Source organism: Indicator indicator, chromosome 5 (assembly GCF_027791375.1).
Source record: "Indicator indicator isolate 239-I01 chromosome 5, UM_Iind_1.1, whole genome shotgun sequence".
Classification (NCBI taxonomy): domain Eukaryota; kingdom Metazoa; phylum Chordata; class Aves; order Piciformes; family Indicatoridae; genus Indicator; species Indicator indicator.
In genome coordinates this window covers 37,080,375-37,100,280 of record NC_072014.1, presented here as the reverse complement: position 1 = coordinate 37,100,280, position 19,906 = coordinate 37,080,375, and the positions used below count along the sequence as shown (strand labels likewise).

General features: G+C 55.6%; 1 protein-coding gene across 1 annotated transcript; it reads left to right on the top strand.

Moving 5' to 3' along the window:
- Positions 1 to 9,130: 9,130 nt before the first annotated feature.
- On the top strand, positions 9,131 to 18,568 carry UPP2 (uridine phosphorylase 2). Its single transcript, XM_054381263.1, has 7 exons — positions 9,131 to 9,156; positions 9,753 to 9,870; positions 11,924 to 12,082; positions 14,679 to 14,793; positions 15,403 to 15,612; positions 17,632 to 17,778; positions 18,396 to 18,568. Exons 1-7 carry the CDS (start codon positions 9,131 to 9,133, stop codon positions 18,566 to 18,568), a joined length of 948 nt encoding a protein of 315 aa, XP_054237238.1.
- Positions 18,569 to 19,906: the final 1,338 nt, after the last annotated feature.

The following is a 19,906-nucleotide window of genomic DNA, read 5'->3' as shown; positions in this document are numbered from 1 at the left end:
CCTAAACAGCTGCCAACCACTGGTATCTTTGTACATGCAGAAATAAACCTAGACCCAGGCTCTGGAGTTCCTTGCAGGACTCTCTAGCTGGCTCTATTTTTTATTTACTCTAAAGCCTCTGTTTTACCTATCAGGTGCAGGCTGAGAGTGAAGTCACAGAGCTCTCAGCTCTGCCATGGAAATCCAGGATCTTCTGTTTCTCTAAGTGGTGAAGGGCAAATTGTTAACCCACTCCTCTCTGCCCTGGCTTCAGGTGCCATTTTTTCAGCTTTCTTATGTATTTCTACTTTGTTTCAAACACTCAACTTCATAAAATTAGACTGGTTTGCACTTCTGGCAGGAAGAGCAGAGCATGGGGCTGTCATTTCTTGGGCTAGAAAGTAAAATACTGTAAGGGAAGTTTTGCGGCTGGCTCAGGGTGATGAACTCCTCAGACACTCCTGCCTGGACATCAGAAGAACATGATGCAGCAGGGACTGTGAGGTGGCTGCTCTGTGATAAACACCCGGCCAAGCCAGGGCATCTTAAAGAGAAATTCATTTTTCTGGGATACTTATTTATGTGCCTTACTGGATACTTCTCATCTTCATCCAGTAACTGCTTGGCATGCCAGAGGGTTATCACCCCTTGCCCTTCAGTTCCACGTTTAGCACACTGCCCAGGCCATTCCCAGCCATGCTGCTCAGGTCAGTTCCAGGCACACTGCCCAGGCCAATCCCAGCCACACTGCCCAGGCCAGTCCCAGCCACGCTGCCCAGGCCAGTCCCAGCCACGCTGCCCAGGCCAGTCCCAGCCACGCTGCCCAGGCCACTCCCAGCCACACTGCCCAGGCCAATCCCAGCCACACTGCCCAGGCCAGTCCCAGCCACGCTGCCCAGGCCAATCCCAGACACACTGCCCAGGCCAGTCCCAGACACACTGCCCAGGCCAGTCCCAGCTACACTGCCCAGGCCAGTCCCAGCCACGCTGCCCAGGCCAGTCCCAGCCACGCTGCCCAGGCCAGTCCCAGCCACACTGCCCAGGCCAGTCCCAGCCACACTGCCCAGGCCAGTCCCAGCCACGCTGCCCAGGCCAGTCCCAGCCACGCTGCCCAGGCCAATCCCAGCCACACTGCCCAGGCCAGTCCCAGCCACGCTGCCCAGGCCAATCCCAGCCACACTGCCCAGGCCAGTCCCAGCCACACTGCCCAGGCCAATCCCAGCCACACTGCCCAGGCCAATCCCAGCCACACTGCCCAGGCCAGTCCCAGACACACTGCCCAGGCCATTCCCAGCCACACTGCCCAGGCCAGTCCCAGCCACACTGCCCAGGCCAATTCCAGCCACGCTGCCCAGGCCAGTCCCAGCCACACTGCCCAGGCCAGTCCCAGCCACGCTGCCCAGGCCAGTCCCAGCCACACTGCCCAGGCCAATCCCAGCCACACTGCCCAGGCCAGTCCCAGACACACTGCCCAGGCCAATCCCAGCCACGCTGCCCAGGCCAGTCCCAGCCACACTGCCCAGGCCAATCCCAGCCACACTGCCCAGGCCAGTCCCAGCCACGCTGCCCAGGCCACTCCCAGCCACGCTGCCCAGGCCAGTCCCAGCCACGCTGCCCAGGCCAATCCCAGCCACACTGCCCAGGCCAGTCCCAGCCACACTGCCCAGGCCAGTCCCAGCCACACTGCCCAGGTCAGTCCCAGCCACGCTGCCCAGGCCAGTCCCAGCCACGCTGCCCAGGCCACTCCCAGCCACACTGCCCAGGCCATTCCCAGCCACACTGCCCAGGCCAATCCCAGCCACACTGCCCAGGCCAGTCCCAGCCACACTGCCCAGGCCAGTCCCAGCCACGCTGCCCAGGCCAGTCCCAGCCACGCTGCCCAGGCCAATCCCAGCCACGCTGCCCAGGCCAGTCCCAGCCACGCTGCCCAGGCCACTCCCAGCCACACTGCCCAGGCCAATCCCAGCCACACTGCCCAGGCCAGTCCCAGCCACGCTGCCCAGGCCAATCCCAGACACACTGCCCAGGCCAGTCCCAGACACACTGCCCAGGCCAGTCCCAGCTACACTGCCCAGGCCAGTCCCAGCCACGCTGCCCAGGCCAGTCCCAGCCACGCTGCCCAGGCCAGTCCCAGCCACACTGCCCAGGCCAGTCCCAGCCACGCTGCCCAGGCCAGTCCCAGCCACGCTGCCCAGGCCAATCCCAGCCACACTGCCCAGGCCAGTCCCAGCCACGCTGCCCAGGCCAGTCCCAGCACCTGCCCAGGCCATCCCAGACACACTGCCCAGGCCAGTCCCAGCCAGCCACTGCCACCCCAGCGCCCAGCCAGTCCCAGCCACACTGCCCAGGCCAGTCCCAGCCACACTGCCCAGGCCAGTCCCAGCCACACTGCCCAGGCCAATCCCAGCACACTGCCCAGGCCAGTCCCAGCCACGCTGCCCAGGCCATTCCCAGACACACTGCCCAGGCCAGTCCCAGCCATGCTGCCCAGGTCAGTTCCAGGCACACTGCCCAGGCCAATCCCAGCCACACTGCCCAGGCCAGTCCCAGCCATGCTGCCAGGTCAGTCCCAGCCATGCTGCCCAGGCCAGTCCCAGCCATGCTGCCAGGTCAGTCCCAGCCACTCTGCCTAGGGCCTTGGACCAGCTCAACCTCTGCCCCTGCCCTGCAGGCACCCATCAGTGCAGGCGGCTTGGGAGGGGACAGGGCTGGGGCAGGAGCAGCCAAAACCCCCACCCCCCACTGCCTGCAGAAAACTTGTTTCTCATCCTGCTTCTGAGGTGTGATTGGGCTTGACAAGCTCAGTGGCTTCAGAAGCTGCACTCAGCCTTGCCTTGCTGGCCTTATCATTGTGGAAATCTCCTCTCAGCCTCCCTCCTGCCTGCACCCACAGGAGCCAGCATCCACAGGCACCCAGATGCCCAGAGATGGGAAGACAAAAGGATAAATATACTCACGTTTAAAAAAAAAAAGAGACAGAAACACACCTCCAGGCACCATCTGGATTCAGAGTCTGGAGACCAGGAAGAGAGCAAGCAGAGGGAGAGGGTTTGCTGGTGCTGGCAAGCACCAGGGAGATTGTGTGTGCTCACCTGACCACAGCTGTCTCCAAGGTGAAGGGGAGCCTCTTTCCCACAGCCTCTCAGCAAACTGGGCAGTGTTTCCCCCACCTGCACTTGGCACAAGCCTGGGTGGATGCCCCCCACAGCCCACCAGAGTCCTGGGGCCAGGGAGGGCAGGTGGCCCCATAGGAGGTGAGCAGTCCCCAGGAAGGGGCTGCTGCTGTGTGCAAAGGAGATGGATCTCCATCCACCATGGGGATCTGTCTCCCTCACCCCTCACTGCTTCCCTCACAACTGCCATACAGCTTGAGCTGCCATCAGAGCAGTGCCAGGATCAGCCATGGCAGCAGCTGCATTTACACAGAAGGGCACAAGGTGGGCCAGGATGATGGAATGATTCGATCTGGGCATTCTGCACCCATCAGCATGGGATCCCAGTGATGGGACAGAGACCAACAACCACACAGCATCACATCACCACCACCACAGCTATACAACACTTCAGAAAATTGCCTTTCTAAAGCAATGGTGTTCATGGGCACACCAATGATGGGAAGGGCTGGAAGCCCTCTGCTGTGAGGCCAGGCTGGGAAAGTTGGTGTTGTTCAGCCTGGAGAAGAGGAGGCTCCGGGGGAGACCTTCTGGTGGCCTTTCAGTGCTTAAAGGGCTGATCAGAAAGCCGAGGAGAGAGTTTTGAGCAGGGCCTGTTTTGACAGGACAAGGGGTGATGGTTTGAGCTGAAGAAAGGAGATGCAGGCTGGAGAAAAGGAAGAAATGTTTGACACTGAGGGTGGTGAGACCCTGGTCCAGGCTGCCCAGAGAGGTAGGAGATGCTCCATCCTTGGAACCATTGCAGGTCAGGTTGTTTGGGGCTCTATACAACCTGCTCTAGTTGCAGATCATGGAATCAGAGAATGGTAGGGGTTCGAAGAGACCTCCAGAGATCAAGTTCAACCTTCCTGCATGGCAAGAGCACCTAGGGCAGGTCACACAGGAATGCATCCAGGCAAGTTTTGAAGTTCTCCAGAGAAAGAGACTCCACAACCTCTCTGGGCAGCATGCTGCAGTGCTCCAGCACCCTCAGAGGGACAAAAAATTGTCTCATGTTCAGATGTCCCTGCTGACTGCAGAGGAGGTTGTACTGGATGCCCTTTGAATGTCCCTTCCCAGCCAAACCAGTCTGGGATTCCGTGATTCTCTGATTCTGATCCCACAGTGCCAGCAGCAGTGCAGGAGTATCCACATCTGCCTCCATCATCAGCCCAAGGGTGCCCGTGCAGGTTCTGTGCCCAGGGCAGAAATGCTGCAGCTCCCTCCAGCCCTGCACAGAAGGTCCAGCATGACAGCAACAGCTGCTCTGTCTTCTCACTTGAATTCCCATCCCATGTGAAGGCACAGAAGGAGCTCTGCCTTCAGAGCAGCAATGTGACAAACCCAATGTTTGCTGCTGAAGCTAATCCCCCAAGCAGACCAGAGAGTCTTGTCCACAGCTCCAAGAATCACTCCTGCAACAAAGCAGCAGACCTCAGCCCCTCTGACACTGCAGAGCAGCAGCTCCTTGAGTAGCTGCACATGTGGGCAGCTGAGTCCAGCCTGAAATCCAAGGGTTTATGGCAGGGCTTCACCTCAGGACAACACATGTCCTGACGAGGATTCCTGGTGCCTGCTTTCTTTAGGGCCCTGTGCTGACTTCTCCCAGTGCTGGGGGCAGAATCACATTGATGATGAACAAAGCAAAACCAAGCCCCAGAACACAGAGCTGGTAAAACTCTGCACTGTGCCTGCCTCATTTGCTGCTGAAGACCTGCAGAGCAGGAAAGGGGCAGCAGGGAGGAAGGCTGCACAGCGCTGGCACGCAGCCCTGTTCCTGGCAGCTACAAACTCCCCAGCGCTTCTCCTGCCGCTGAATGCCGCCTGCTGGAGGTGATCACTAGAGGAAGACATCTCCTGGGCTGGGAATTTTCATCAGCTCTCTGCTACCAACCCGGAGCTGCTAATTTAAAAGCTGACACGAAGGCACTCGCGTGAGCCTGGGCTGCCGTGACGGCGGTGGCAGAGCCTGCTCCTGTGACGAGCACAATCTGTCCCTTCCTGCCCAGCCCCAGCCCTGCCATCCTTCACCCAGATACCACAGCTTCTCTCCAGGCTCTTGGAATACCTCATTCAGCAGCAGCCTTGCAACTGAGTGCCGTGGGAGACACGTCAGAGATGAGCTGACGAGGAGAACCGCTCAGGCTTGTTGGGAGCAGCCATGGCAGCAGCTCGGGCAGGACACAGCGGGGGCAATGTTTTCTGCCATGCTCAGGCTGACATGCTGCTGTCTGCCCCAAAATAGCTTTTGCCATGACTGGAGGTGTCGGATGGGTGCAGGAGCGCTGGCTCTCCTGAGCTCTTCTCTCACCGAATGCCTGTCTAGATCACCATATGTTCTCCTGCCACACACTCCACCGGGCTTTATTTGTCATCCTCCTGCACATATGCTAACAGCTCTGCCGCGGGGAGCTGGGGCTGAGCTCTGACTCACTCACCAACAAACACTGGCTCGGGGCAATGGGCTCTGCTCCTCGCCATCCGCGTGTTCCCACCTGCCTCGCAGAGGAAACCAGGCTGGCAGTTGGACTAGACACCAGCAAAGGGCCCTTCAGTCTTGTCTTTTCTTTTTTTTCCTTTTCTTTTCTATTCTTTTCTTTTTTCCCTTTTCTTTCTTTTCTCTTCTCTTTTCTCTTTTATTTTCTCTTTTTTTCTTTTATCTTTTTTTTTTCTTTTCTCTTCTTTTATCTTCTTTTTTCTCTTCTCTTTTCTTTACTTTTCTTTTTTCTTTTCTTTTCTCTTCTCTTTTCTCTCATCCCATCCCATCCCATTCCACCCCATCCCAGCCCATCCCTGCAGCCAGGGTACCAAGCATGAGGGCACCTTTGCACAGGCCAGGCAGCGAGCTGACCTGCGCTGCTGCTGTCCCTTCCCCTCCACGTCAGTTCTGAGAAGCCAAACTGAAGGCATTGCAATCCTTGATGCAATCATGTTTACCTAAAAAGAACACACTTGTTCCTTTTACCATGACAAACACCACCAGGAACATTGCTTACTCGTGATGTCTCAGCCCACCTTCCCAGGCAGAGCCATTGCTCCAGATTTCTCTCTCTTCTTGCTCCAAAATCCTGCCCCTTTGCCACATGCAGGGTGCTCGTGCTGAGCACAGTGGGGGCTATGGTGGGTCAGGGATGGGCTTTCACTGACCACCAAGCAAGGACACCACAAAAGGGCAGCTGGGTGTGCTGGAATAACATTTTCAACTCAGAAGTAAATATTTAACCTAAGGAGTTGTCCATGTGCTCCAGGAAATTCTTTCATCATGAGACAACTTACAATCGTGCAGGTGCAGACTTTGCCAGGCATGACCAAAAATATTCTGGCACAAAAGGTGGAGAAGGGGAGACAGGGAAGGGCTGGGCTGGGCCAGCACCCCCTCTCCAGAGAGCATGCAGGCTTGGGGCCATATGCAGTCCTGCCTTGCTGCAGTCACTTCCATGACAACAGCTGGCTAGCCATCTGTCTGTCCATGCCCCTGCCTATCCAGCCTGCCAAATCCTGCCCTTCCCTCCACCCCCACTGAACACTCACTCCCCAGTGAAACCCCTGCCCTGCAGGTCATGGAGCACTCACAGGTAAGCTCAGCCCAGCACAGAGACGTTTTGCAGGAGCAGGACGAAAGTCTCTCCTCCTCCTTGCCCTGCTCAAGGCTGTGCATTGCAAGCCAGCGCTGGAACCACTGGAAGATCACAGGATGTTAGGGGTTGGAAGGGACCTCCAGAGATCCTTGAGTCCAACCCCCCTGCCAGAGCAGGACCATAAAATCTAGCACAGGTCACACAGGAATGCATCCAGATGGGTCTGGAAAGAGAAGGAGGCTCCACAACCTCTCTGGGCAGCCTGTTCCAGTGCTCTGTGAGCCTCCCACTGAAGAAGTTCCTCCTCACGTTGAGCTGGAACCTCCTGTGCTGGAGTTTATATACTCCAGGTGATGGAGTAGGGCAAGGGCTGGCTCAGTTCCTTCCCTCCCAGCTGTGCTTCCTTTGTATCAGATGATTTCTGCGCCTGCTCATCCAGGCCCAAGGCACAACTCTCCTTTCCCCTTCCCGCATCCACAGCAGTAACACAGGGTCCACAAAAGCCTTTTCACAAGGGCTGGGTAGGTGCCCTGGCTTCAGCCCCTCATGCAAGTGGTGGGCACATGGTGGGCACACAGGGAGGGGCACAAGCAATCGCCCCAGCTCCAGCCCTCCTTGATGGGGATGACATTGCCCTCAGGAAGCGATGCTGGAGGCATCCCCTGCTAAAAGGATGTAGGAATCTCGTTTCCCTACACCAAACCAGCAGTGCCCAGGGAATCCAGGGAATCTGCCAAACCCTGGGAATCCTAAACTGTGATCTCACCTCCCCAGAGTGTTTACCATTGCTATGTGCCAGCAGCAAACCCTCCTCTGGTGCTCCATACACCACCTAATGCTGATTGGGACAAACTGTCAAGGCCTGCATGACAGTCACTGCATTAATGTGCCTGAAACATGGAGTTTTACCCTGAAAAAAATCTAGCAGTGGGGATGTGTGCAGCCCCAAGGAAACTCTTGGGTGCCTCCTGCTGCACTCCAGGAAGCAAAGCCTCCAGAGCTGTGTTCCTCAGGAGTGCAGTGATGTCAGCAACAACCTGGCCCCAGCCCAGATCCCAGCGGTTCACTCTGGGAAGCCCAGGGCCAGCCAGACCCCACCATGTTCCCACAGCTTGATGACAAAGCTGAGGACACAGCAAAGCCTCCAGCGATGGAGCTGCCCAGGGGCTGTAGGCAGGGGTGGCTGCTGCAGGCTCTGCTGCTCTGCCAGGACAAGGCTCTGCCCCAACAGCCCGCTCCTGCCGTTGGTGACCACATAAATCACAGAGAGGTGACCCGAGACAGCAGCACATCAAAGGCATGGGATGACAAAACCTGCTCTGAAATCAGATGTGTTTACTGGGTCAGCTCAGCATGGTCATTAATTACCCAGCACTTATCTAATTAACTGAAGCTTTCATCTAGTGTGGCCAGGGGCCAATAGCAAGTGCCAGATTCTGCCTCTCCAGCCCCTGCCTCAAATATCTCCCAGGGCCATGTCATGCCAGGACAGGCAGCAGGACCAGCATCTCCAGCCTCCTGCTGCTGGGGTGCAGGCTGCTTGCACATCTGTCCCAACAGCAGCTTGAGAGGCAAACCTGGGAAGTGCCAAGGCAGAGCCCAAGCTCCTGCGCCTTGCCTGTGTCCTTCAGCCACACCAGGAGCAGCAGGGACCTGGCCTGGCTGGGGCAGCTCTGCCTCCCACCTTTGCTGTGGTGGCTTCCCTGGCTCTGCTGCCTGCTCCCTAGACCTCATCCATCCTCCCAGGGCACACCCACGGCATGCTCCTGAGGAACATGAGGCAGTGGTGTGTGCCCCATGGCCATCACCTGGCACCAGGACAGTCACTGAGTGCTGCTGACCCCTGCAGCTGACATAGGACACTTGCAAAGCTCTTCGTGCTCTCAGGAGGGGTCTGAGGAGCGATCCTGGGGTGAGGACAGTGGCAGCGAATGGGACAGGCAAAGGCAGGGCCCAGCACCAGTGCCCTGGATGGCAGCAGCATTGCGATGGTGCCCAGGGGAGGAGCAGGATGCAGCCAAGCTCTGGGCACAAAGCCACAGCCGGAGACAGGCAGGGGAGCACCCAGGGGTGCACGTGTGCCCACCACACGCCACAGCACCTGCCCCACTGGCTGGAGGGCCAGCAGGTCACCACCCCACTCATCACCAGCCACGGAGGGCCAGCCAAGGTGCCACACCTGCAAAAACAGCCAATCTGGGGCCGACCTCCCCCTGGCCAGGAGCAACCGCTGCCAGCTGGTGGGGCCAAGGGGGACAGGCCACTGCTGATCCAGGGAGCTGTGAGAGCCAGAGGGTATTTAACTGCCTGCAGAGCCCCGCAGACCTCTTCCGATCTGCTTGCAGCAGCTGAAGCAACAGTGGGTGTTCTCCTGACCTTGCCTGCAGGGGGTGGCCTCCAGCTGACTCTGGCAGAGCTGCTATGACCGAAACAACAGGTTACGCGGGGTGAGTGCCAGGGGAGGGCTGGGACTGTTTTAACAAGGCAAGAAAAACCTTCACGGGGTTTGTTTCAGCCTTGTTTATAAAACTGACCACTGTTGTTGCTTAGCTGTTTTCCACCTATTAAAGCAGGTGGAACAGGAAGGCAAACCAGGCTCCTGCTGTCTGCAGGAGTGGAATTTAATTTGCACTTGTGCTGGCAGGCAGCTCTCTGGGACCATACAAATATCCAGCCCTGGTTTGCAGAGAGCTGCCACACGCCAGGCAGCAGCATCCGCAGGGCATTTCTGGCAGAGCTCTATGAAGGAGCCAGCAAAGGTTGCCACTGACAAACCTGAGGATAAATACTGAGGAGTGGCTTTTGCCCAACACACAGACACCATAAAAGAGGTGCTGAAAAGGTTACAAGGTGGGCAGTGTGTGACAGCAGGACAGCCACCCTGGATGCCCTGCAGTGCCTGCTCACCCCTGTCACTGTCCCACCCCTTCCTTAACACCAGCATGTCCCTTGCAGGGTTCTCAGTCCACTCCCCACCCCATCCTGCCCTGTTCCTACTCCTGTGGGCACTGCCCCTGACCCATCTCACCCTGTGCCCCCGCAGCAGTGGGCTTGTCCACGTTAAAAACCCACACCTGGACTCGATGGAGGAGGATGTTCTCTACCACCTGGCCTTGGGAACGAAGACACACAACCTGCCGGCCATGTTTGGGGACATCAAGGTAAAGAGCAGGTTCCAGAGAGGGGCAGCATCTCCCAGTCCCCAGGGCTCTCCAGCCCCTCATCCCACAGCTCTGCTTGTCCCATGTCTGAGTCCCAATGCTGTGTGTGATCCCACTGGAAACAGAGTCTGGCTGCCCATCAAGGAGATGCAGTGACCTGGGGTAGCCCCAGCAGGGAGATCATCCACCCCTTCCTTGTTCTGGGCAGAAATCCCAATAGAAATTGATTATTTTCAAAACCTGTAGTTCTACAAAACCTGATTTGATATCAGCCCCATTTTGGAGGACAGATGGAGGAAGCATTTGTCCAAAGCATCTGATCACCGTAGACTGAAGACAAGGGAAGGAGGAGGTATTTTTGGCTGAGGTCCACTGTCAAACTCAGTCTGTCACTGCTGCATCCTCCTCCATTTTAGAGCACAGCACTTCCTCAGGGCTGTGGGGGAAGAGCCATGAGGCCCCAAGGGCTCAAGCAGCCCAGCCCAGCCTGGCAGGACCCTGCCATCCTGCTCTCCTGTGTGCCTGGCAGCTGGATCAGCAGCACTGCCCTTGCAGCCCTGCACTGGTCCCCCTCTTGCCTTCAGGGAGCACTTCTGCCTTTAATATGTAAAATCTGTCCTTTTTCCTGACTGACTTTATGGCCCCTGTGCCACCAGCAGTGCTCACTAATTGCAGCCAGTGCTGTTGAGAGAATAAATTAGAGGGTGAGCTCCTCTAACATCTGGGTTGGGTTTGCTGTCAGCAGGGACCCTAACAGCTTAAAGCTGCTGAATTATTCTAGGCTTTCTTGACCTGGGACTGGTACTCAGGCATGTGCAGCTGCACAGCTCTCTGGACCTGGTGTAATCACGACCCTCAAGGAGCAACAGCTTGGGTTTAGTATTAACTCCTGGTTGGGAGACCCTCAGTTGTTCCCATGACCCTTGAGTGGCTGCAAGGAAACTGCATCCCACTGAGCTCTGGCCACTGCCACGGGAAGCCTGATTCTTGGTATCTTTTGGACTTCTGAAGAGCAGACTTTGGCCTGTTCAGGAAACTGGCAGGGTCCCTTGGGAGGCCATCCTGAAGGACAAAGGAGCCCAGGAAGACTGAGCACTCTTTAAGAAGAAAATCTGAAAAGTGCAGGAACAGGTCATCCCCATGCCACAAAAGACAGGCTGGTGGGGAAGAAGAGGCCTGACTGAAGGGAGAGCTTTGGCTGGAGCTCAGGAACAAAATGAGAGTTTATGGCCATTGGAAAGTTCCTCCACCAGGAGAGGTTTAGGTTGGACATCAGGAAAAAACTTTTATAGTGAAAGGGTTCTCAAAGACTCGAACAGGCTGTCCAGGGAAGTGGCTGAATTCCCATCCTTGGAGATGTTTGAAAGCTGTCCAGATTTTTAAAGTGCTCAAGGATCTGGGGTAGTACTGACCCTGGTAGAGGTTGGACTTGATGATCTGAGAAGTCTTTTCCAACCATAATCACAGAATCACAGAAAGGTTTAGGTTGGAAAAGACCCTCAGGATCACCAAGTGCAACTGACAACCCTACTCTACAAGGTTCACCCCTAAACCGTATCCCCAAGCACCACATCCAAATCACCTTTAAACGCATCCAGGCTTGGGGACTCAACCACTTCCCTGGGCAGCACATTCCAATGCCTGACCACTCTTGCTGGGAAATAGTCTTCCCTACTGCCCAGTCTAAACCTACTCACTCTTAGCTTGAGGCCATTCCCTCTTCTATCACTAATTACCTGGGAGAAGAGACCAGCAGCAGCCTCTCTACAATTTCCTTTCAGGTAGTTGCAGAGAGCAAGGAGGTCTCCTCTCAGCCTCCTCTTTTCCAAACTAACCATCCCCAGCTCCTTCAGTTGCTCTTCATCAGATTTATTCTCCAGGCTCTTCACAGCTTCCTTGCCCTCCTCTGCACTGGCTCCAGCACCTCCACATCTCTCTTGTGTTGAGGTGCCCAAAACTGGACACAATGCTCGAGGAGTGGCCTCACCAGAGCTGAGTACAAGTAATGATTCTGTGTCAGAAGTACCAACATGTTCATGTTTTTCCCACCCAGTTTGTCTGCGTGGGTGGCAGCCCGGACAGGATGAGGGCATTTGCCCAGCTGATGCAGAGGGAGCTGGGGCTGGCTGGCGACGGGGAGGAGCTGGCGGACATCTGCGCGGGGTCGGATCGCTACGCCATGTACCGCACCGGGCCCCTGCTCTCCGTCAGCGTGAGTACCACACAGCACCCACACCCTCACAGCAGACCCTGCCCTGGCTCTGCTGCTGCCAGCCTTGCCCACAGCGGGCTGGAATGGGGCTCCATCTTCCCTGCACAGGGACAGTGCCTGGCATGGCCTGTCCCTCCTGCACCGGCAGATCTTTTCCCCCTTTCAGTTTTCAGCCATTGCCACAGTGCCACCTTTCACACAGAACCACACAGAATCAACCGGGTTGGAAAAGACCTCAGAGATCATCAAACCCAACCTATTGCCTAACACCTCCTGACAACTCAACCATGGCTCCAAGTGCCACATCCAATCTGTTTTTGAACACCTCCAGGGACGGTGACTCCACCACCTCCCTGGGCAGCACATTCCAAGGGCCAATTACTCTTTCTGTGAAGAACTTTCTCCTCACCTCCAGCCTAAACCTCCCCTGGCACAGCTTGAGACTGTGTCCTCTTGTTCTGGTGCTGCTTGCCTGGGAGAAGAGACCAATCCCCCTGTACAACCTCCTTTCAAGTAGTTGTAGAGAGCAATGAGGTCTCCCCTGAGCCTCCTCTTCTCCAGGCTAAACACCCCCAGCTCCCTCAGCCTCTCCTCATAGGGCTGTGCTCCAGACCCCTCCCCAGCCTCATTGCCTTTCTCTGGACATGTTCAAGTATCTCAGTGTCCTTCTTAAAATGAGGAGCCCAGAACTGGACACAGCACTCAAGGTGTGGTCTAACCAGAGCAGAGCACAGGGCAGAATGACTTCCCTGCTCCTGCTGACCACACTATTCCTGATCCTGCCCAGGATGCCATTGGCCTTCTTGGCCACCTGGGTACACTGCAGGCTCATGCTCAGCTCTTGTCAACCAGTACCCCCTGGTCACTCTTTGACTGGCTGCTCTCCAGCCACTCTGTCCCCAGCCATGGCAAAGCTGTTCCTGCCAAGTGCTATTTCTCAGCACCCTACACACTGAGATTAAAAGCACAGCATTAAAAATGAACACATACAGTGCCCAGCTCAGCAGTCTAGCATTTGGAGAGGCAAAGACCACTTCCCACCATTTCCTAGCTATGAGACATTGCTAGAAGCACTATGTTGACACAAGTAAAAACCTTGCTTCATTATTGATTGCTCTTTAAGAGCAGAATTGTTGGCCCTGCATGAAGAAACAAGCAAATGCAGTCAGTGCTAGTGAGTGCCCATGCCCCAAGGCTAGGTCCCTCTGCCAGGAATGGGATTAGCCCTGAACTTGATTGAGAGGAGACAGTCACTCACACACCAAGAGCTCACACTTGGTCCCTCTGACAAAACCAAACCAAACCTGACCAACAGAAACCTCAAGGGAATCAGCCTGACAGGATCCAAGTGGAAAAAGCCCACAAGTTCTGCTGCTCCCCAGGCTGGCAGCAGTGGTAGCACAGTGAGAAGAGAAGCCTGTGCTGGCCCCTTGACCATGCATCAGTTTTGCACCAGTGCAGAAGCCACCAACACCCTGGGCTCATCCCTGTGAGGAGACATGGGGCAGAGCTCGTGGGAGCTTCCCCAGCTGCCAGCATCCCACTTCTGCCAGTTGCTTAGAAACAGGAACACAAACACCGCAAGGGGCAGGGACGGTTTCCTGCTTTGAATATTTACAGTGAGAATAAACTCTTTAGGCACTGGCAAATGAGCCAGGCTGGTGCTCAGAGACCAACGGGCAGAGAGTCTGCAGATCTAAACCATGATGGGAGGGCAACAGTCTGGCAGCCAAAGGGGAGGAGGCCAAGCAGAAGGAGGACCAGCTGTCTACCTTCACTGTGCTGCTTTGTGTCACTGCCAGCAGGGTTAGAACACCGCAGCAAAACCAAACCCCTGTGAAGCAAACCCAACCCCCCAAAGCAGTGAAAAGGAGCAGAAAACTGAGGTGATGAGGCAAGGGAGCACTGGGCAGAAAGCAGGGGTGGCCTCAACAGCTGGAGATCTGCAGAACATCTGCCATCTGCAGGCAGCCAGGCAGGAGGGACACTTGGGCAGGTGATGTGAGCCAGGAGCAGCAGAGGAGGCCTGCAAAGCACCAGGCTTCAAGCAGCAAATGCCTGACCCCAAAACCAGTCCTCACTGAAGGGCATGAACCCATCCCTTGCCCTTGATACCCAGCAATATGGGCAGAGGTGCTCCAACAGACAGTGAGAATCCAGCCCAGGGAAGTGGAGGCTCACATTGTCCTCACTGAAACACACCTCTCTAGGAGCGTGAGCAGGACATGACACAGAATAAAAGTCTGCACATGGCATGAGGAGGGGCAGCACAAGGGGAAGGTCTTGGAGCATTCAGCCTTTGGGATTCATTTGTGGAGACTTTCCTTCAAGGAGAGACACCAACTGCATGCCTGACATACCAGCCCCCAGACACCAACTCTAGAGAGAAGAGCATTAAAAGCATGAAGTGGAGGAAAAGAGGGATGGATGTGGACAAGCTACAAGGCCCCTGAGATGTCTCTACCCCCCTCAAAAACTCGCTGTTGGCTTCATGAGTGGAAAGAGGCCACAGCATAACCCTAAGCTTGTTGCAGCCACATACCTCTCGCCTGCTGCAGCAGCGCAAGGAATGATGTTTTTCCTTTCCTCCCAACAGCATGGGATGGGCATCCCTTCCATCTCCATCATGCTTCATGAGCTCATCAAGCTGCTGCACCATGCCAGATGCCGAGATGTCACTATCATACGCATGGGCACCTCGGGAGGCTTAGGTAAGCTGCCCATGGTCTTCCTCCAGAGCGAAACAGGAGAGCAAAGGCCCAGAAAATTCTCAGCCATTGGTCACACAATGGTGAGTTTCAGTGTTTGTCAGCTCTCCGAACGTCCAACAAAGGGAGATTTGGGGCTGGGTTCAAACCCTGCAAACTTCTAGCACCTGGTTTAGCCAAGCACATATTTTTGTAATGAAGGAGGGCTCTGACTTCACAACAGCTGGGCGTTGCTCTTCAAACAGGAGACGCTTGGCTGGAAGGGACTCTCATGCTTTGAGACATTCCCTGCTCTCCTGGTGTCCTTTGCACTGGTAGGAGCCTGGCCAGGGCAGTGGAGCTGCTCATGCCTGTGGTGGGCCACGATCTCTGCAAACCAGAAGCAATTAACCTTCTGTGGCTCAGCACCTTCCCAGAGCCACTCACCTGCTGCTGACCCCCACATTTTCCTCTTGCCTCTGCTGCTGCCTGAATTTCGGGCACCTGCTGTGCTGAAATGAGTGATCCCTCCGTGACACACAACCCTGGAGAGGCTTTCCTCTCATGCTGATGTTCTGCAGGAGGTCACAAATGTCACGAGCTCTGGCTTAGCCTCAGTTTTCCTGTTCACAGGGGTTGAGGCTGGGTCTGTTGTGATCACGGATGTTGCTGTGGACTCCTTCTTCAGGCCGCGGTTCGAGCAGGTGGTGCTGGGTGATGTGGTGGTGCGGAGTACAGAGCTGGACAAGGACCTTGCAGAGGAACTTCTTGCCTGCAGCAAGCAGATTCCTGACTTCCCCACTCTTATGGGCCATACCATGTGCACCTATGACTTCTATGAAGGTAAAACCATCTTTGAGTATCCTTCCTCCCCCAAACACACAGTGCTGAGTCTTTACGTTCATTTGCAGGCAGAACTGCCCATGGTACCAAAGCCTAGGCAGGGCTGCAGGAACAGATCTACCTGCTAGGTCAGAGCTTGCTCAGGGGTCAGAGCACCTTCAGAACACACAATACCAATTTTGGCACTTTTCTGGGCCAAGACCTTCTCTGCTAATTAGCCTCTTGAGCATCTGGCAGTTAAACATTGCAGCATCCCCAGCACTGCTGTAGCTGCTGGTGGATCATGAGTGAAGATCCACCCAGCAGCGGCTGCTCCTTGGGATCAATGCAGGTGTCCAGGGGACTTCTGCTGCCCCTCAGCCCAGCTGTTACATGGGAGTCACGTGTGGGTACAGACCCCCATAACAGGAGGCCAGTAGCTGCATCCTGGCAGAGAAAACAGCCCCTTGTCAATGGGTTACACCAAGCTGGTTCCACCAGAAGATTGTAACTCCAGCGCTGCCAGCCTCTGGAGAAACGTCAGGAAGTGCATGGCACTCATGTTGTGGTGGGATAAAAATTCCCTCCAACATAAAATTGCCAGACCAGCTCAGTTGGAAACAAATGGAGCTGTGTTTACAAGCAAAACTACAATCCAAAATATGGAATGCAATGAATATGTACAAAATATACATATACAATATTTACAGGTATTTACAATTTATAAACAGCACCAGAAAAAAAACAAACCCTGGACAAACCAGGGGGCTACTAATAGCTTTCCCCTTCCTGCTCCCTTCCCCCCCTGTACATGATAAAGGAGAGAGAAGAGCAGAGAGTTGTTTGTTAATATTCAGCCACAACCAAGCAATGCAGCCAAGGTCAGCAAAGCCAGCAGAAGCCAGAGTTAGTATCTGCTAGAGTGAAGGAAGCAAAAAGAGAGAGCAAGTTAGTACAACTAGCTTAGGTTGGTAATTTGTCCACTGGGATTATTTAGACCTTATCATTATTTTCCTTTTTACATCCAACAGTAATTTATTTCCATTCTGTTACTTTCTGTTCAAGATTTCAAGGTGTAGCCTAAAACTACCACACACATCAACAACCTCTGGTTGCTCTGGAACCATTCACTTTGCAGAATGAAAGGCTGAAATGTAATAAATGAAGAATTAATAATCTGAGGACTATTTATAACCCTCTGGATCTGCTTGCAGAGGCACCCATCTGTGTGCTGCTCCAGGCCATGTTTTATTTAAACAAAAGCCGTTGGAGCGGATTAGCAGCAGGAGCGGCACTTAAGGCAAGCACTCTGCCCGGATTAGTGTGGCTGCAGACACAGGTTTGGCTTCCACAGGGAACTTCACACACTGTGAGAGGAACTGCTGCAGCAGGCATGGCTCTGCTCAGCCCCTGTGGCTGCAGGACAGACAAAGTCACCTGTGGAGTGAGAGGACAGGGTCAGGATGGGTGCCAGCACCTGGGTACACCAAGCATGGCATCAGGTCCTGCCCTGGGCTGTGGTGAGACTAGGAGAGAGCACCAATGCCCTGGGACCCAGCTGCCCAGCCAGTACCAGTGCCACCTGAGCAGGGAACTCCATCTGCCTGCCATCCACGGCAGACCCTTCAGAGAAACTAAAACTAAATAAGGGGTGCTTTCCTCTCCCCACGTTACACATTCTGCACTGTTTGCCATGCCTCTTCCACAGTAATCTGGCATGTTTTGGGTTTAACCTGGCATATCTTCACAGCTGCCATACTCTACACTATGGGCCTTAGAGGAGCTGCTCTACAGAGTGCTATGTGCCCCCTGTACACTCATGCCTTTTCCCAGCTTCACACCTGTGCAGTGTGCTCTGTACAGAGACAGCACTGCCTTTAAACACTGATCTTAACAAGTTCAGCAATGATTCCAAGGAAAACTTAGCTGGCTTCAGCCTCAGCATGGGCACTGCTGGACCTGCCACATGGAGCTGTCCCTACTGAGGATGCCTACAAACCCAGGCAGGCCAGCAGTGACACTTCTCTGCTTCCTTTCAAGGTCAGGGGAGATTAGATGGAGCACTCTGCTCTTTTTCCAGTGAACAAAAGCTGGAATACTTAAGAAGAGCCTATGAGGCTGGTGTGAGGAACATCGAGATGGAGTCCACGGCATTTGCTGCCCTCTGTGGGCTGTGTGGCCTGAGAGGTGAGTCCTGAGAGGTGAGTCCTCCCACAGCCACCTCTGCACCCTTCCCACCACCCCCACCTCAGCTCAACCCAAGGTTTGGTTTGGTGTGAGGTTCAGCCAACCTAAAGGCCAAAGCCCTTATTCCTAACGACTTGAACTAGAAAAGCACTGAAACAAATGCTGTGGCTCAATAGAATACAGGTTTGTTTTTTCCAAGGCCTGAGTGCATGGTGGGCAAAACAAAAGTGACCTCCCTCATCCCTCTCCCGGCCTTACAGGCTCACAGGATGTTAGGGGTTGGAAGGGACCTCCAGAGATCCTTGAGTCCAACCCCCCTGCCAGAGCAGGACCATAGAATCCAGCACAGGTCACACAGCAACACATCCAGATGGGGCTTGAAAGTCTCCAGAGAAGGAGACCCTACAACCTCTCTGGGCAGCCTGTTCCAGTGCTCTGTGAGCCTCACACTGAAGAAGTTCCTCCTCACGTTGAGGTGGAACCTCCTGTGCTGGAGTTTCTCTCCATTACTGGGGAGCGCAGTGGGAGCAGGGTCTCCTCTCCTCCTGTGGGCAGCACTTTGGGGCGGTGGGCAGGGACCAGACACAAGGTAACCCGGGGCTCGGGCCGTCCTGCAGCTGCCGTGGTCTGTGTGACGCTCCTGGACCGGCTGGAAGGGGACCAGATCCGAGCCCCCCGCGAGGTGCTGCGCGAGTACCAGCAGCGGCCGCAGCGCCTGATCGCAGCCTTCATCCGGCAGCGCCTGGCGGGCAGGCGGCTGGCTGGGACCGCGCCGTGCCGCACCCACTGAGCGGTGCTGGGCAGCCGCAGCAGGCCCATGGGGCCCAGCCAGCGCACTGTGGGGCTGGTCCTGCTCCTGCTCCGGCAGCGGCCCTGCAGGCCCTACCCGCGCCCCACGCGTGGGCCTTTGCTCTGGAACGTGGAGCGGCAGGCTGGGCGGCCACGCATCCCACGGGCAGTGCCCATCGCAGCTGGGTGGGCGGCCAGAGCCAGCACACACCTTTGTGCCCACCTCCACTGGCGCCTGAACTGCACCAGCCACTGGCACAGCCAGGGACAGCTCCAGCCAGAACCTGCACAGACGTTCAGACTGCGTGACTGACCTGGAGGATCCTCACCCCCGTCTCGAGTGGGTGTTCAGGACTGTCCCACCAGGGTCACTCCTGCCCACAGCGCTCCTCTCAGATGGAGGTACCTTGGCACTTGGCAGCGAGCCAGGACTTCAGTAAATGACATGCAAAATTTACCCACCTTTGTGACTATGATTATTACTCACCGTGGTTATGAAAGCTGTTCAGACCTTCACTGGTACAACGTTACAGAATTACAGAACAGTTTGGGGTGGAAGGGACCTTTCAAGGTCATCCAGTCCAAGCCCCCTGCAGTCAGCAGGGACAGCTGCAGCTAGAGCAGGTTGCTCAGAGCCACAGCCTGACCTGGAATGGTTCCAGGGATGGGGCATCTACCACTTCTCCAGGCAACCTGGGACAAGGTCTCCCCACCCTCAGTGTCAAACATTTCTCCCTTCTCTCCAGTCTGAATCTCCCTCTTTTAGCTCAAACCATCACCCCTTCTCCTGTCAAAACAGGCTCTGTCCTCAGCTTTCTGATCAGCCCTTTAAGCAACAAAAGGCCACCAGAAGGTGTCCCTGGAGCCTTCTCTTCTCCAGGCTGAACAAGCCCAACTCTCTCAGCCTGGCCACACAGCAGAGAGCTTCCATCCCTCCCAGTATTGCTGTGGCCTCCTCTGGTCCCACTCCAGCAGGTCCCTGTCTCTGCTGTGCTGAGGATGCCAGAGCCAGACCCAGTGCTCTTAAAGAGACCTGTCAAAACCTGACCCATACCAGACTGCTTGAACACAAGCCCACCTTGCACAGGCTGTGCCCAGCCAAGCAGCAGCAGTAGCAGCTTCACCCCTGTCACACAGTCAGCACATGGGGACTCTTGGGAAGGAATCCCCAAATCCCAGCGTGATGGGGATTGGAAGGCACCTCTGGAGGTCATCTTTGTACAGCAGGTAGTCCAGGATGGCAATGTCCAGGTGGGCTTGCAATCTCTCCAGAGGAGACTCCATAACCTCCCTTAAGCAGCCTGGTCCAAGGCTGCAGCACGTTACTGGAAAAACACAC

Coding starts and splice junctions, on each gene's coding strand:
- UPP2 (XM_054381263.1), top strand. CDS start 9,131: ATGACCGAAACAACAGGTTACGCGGG. Junction 9,157..9,752: donor GAAACAACAGGTTACGCGGG/GTGAGTGCCAGG, acceptor GTGCCCCCGCAG/CAGTGGGCTTGTCCACGTTA. Junction 15,613..17,631: donor CACCTATGACTTCTATGAAG/GTAAAACCATCT, acceptor CTTCCTTTCAAG/GTCAGGGGAGATTAGATGGA.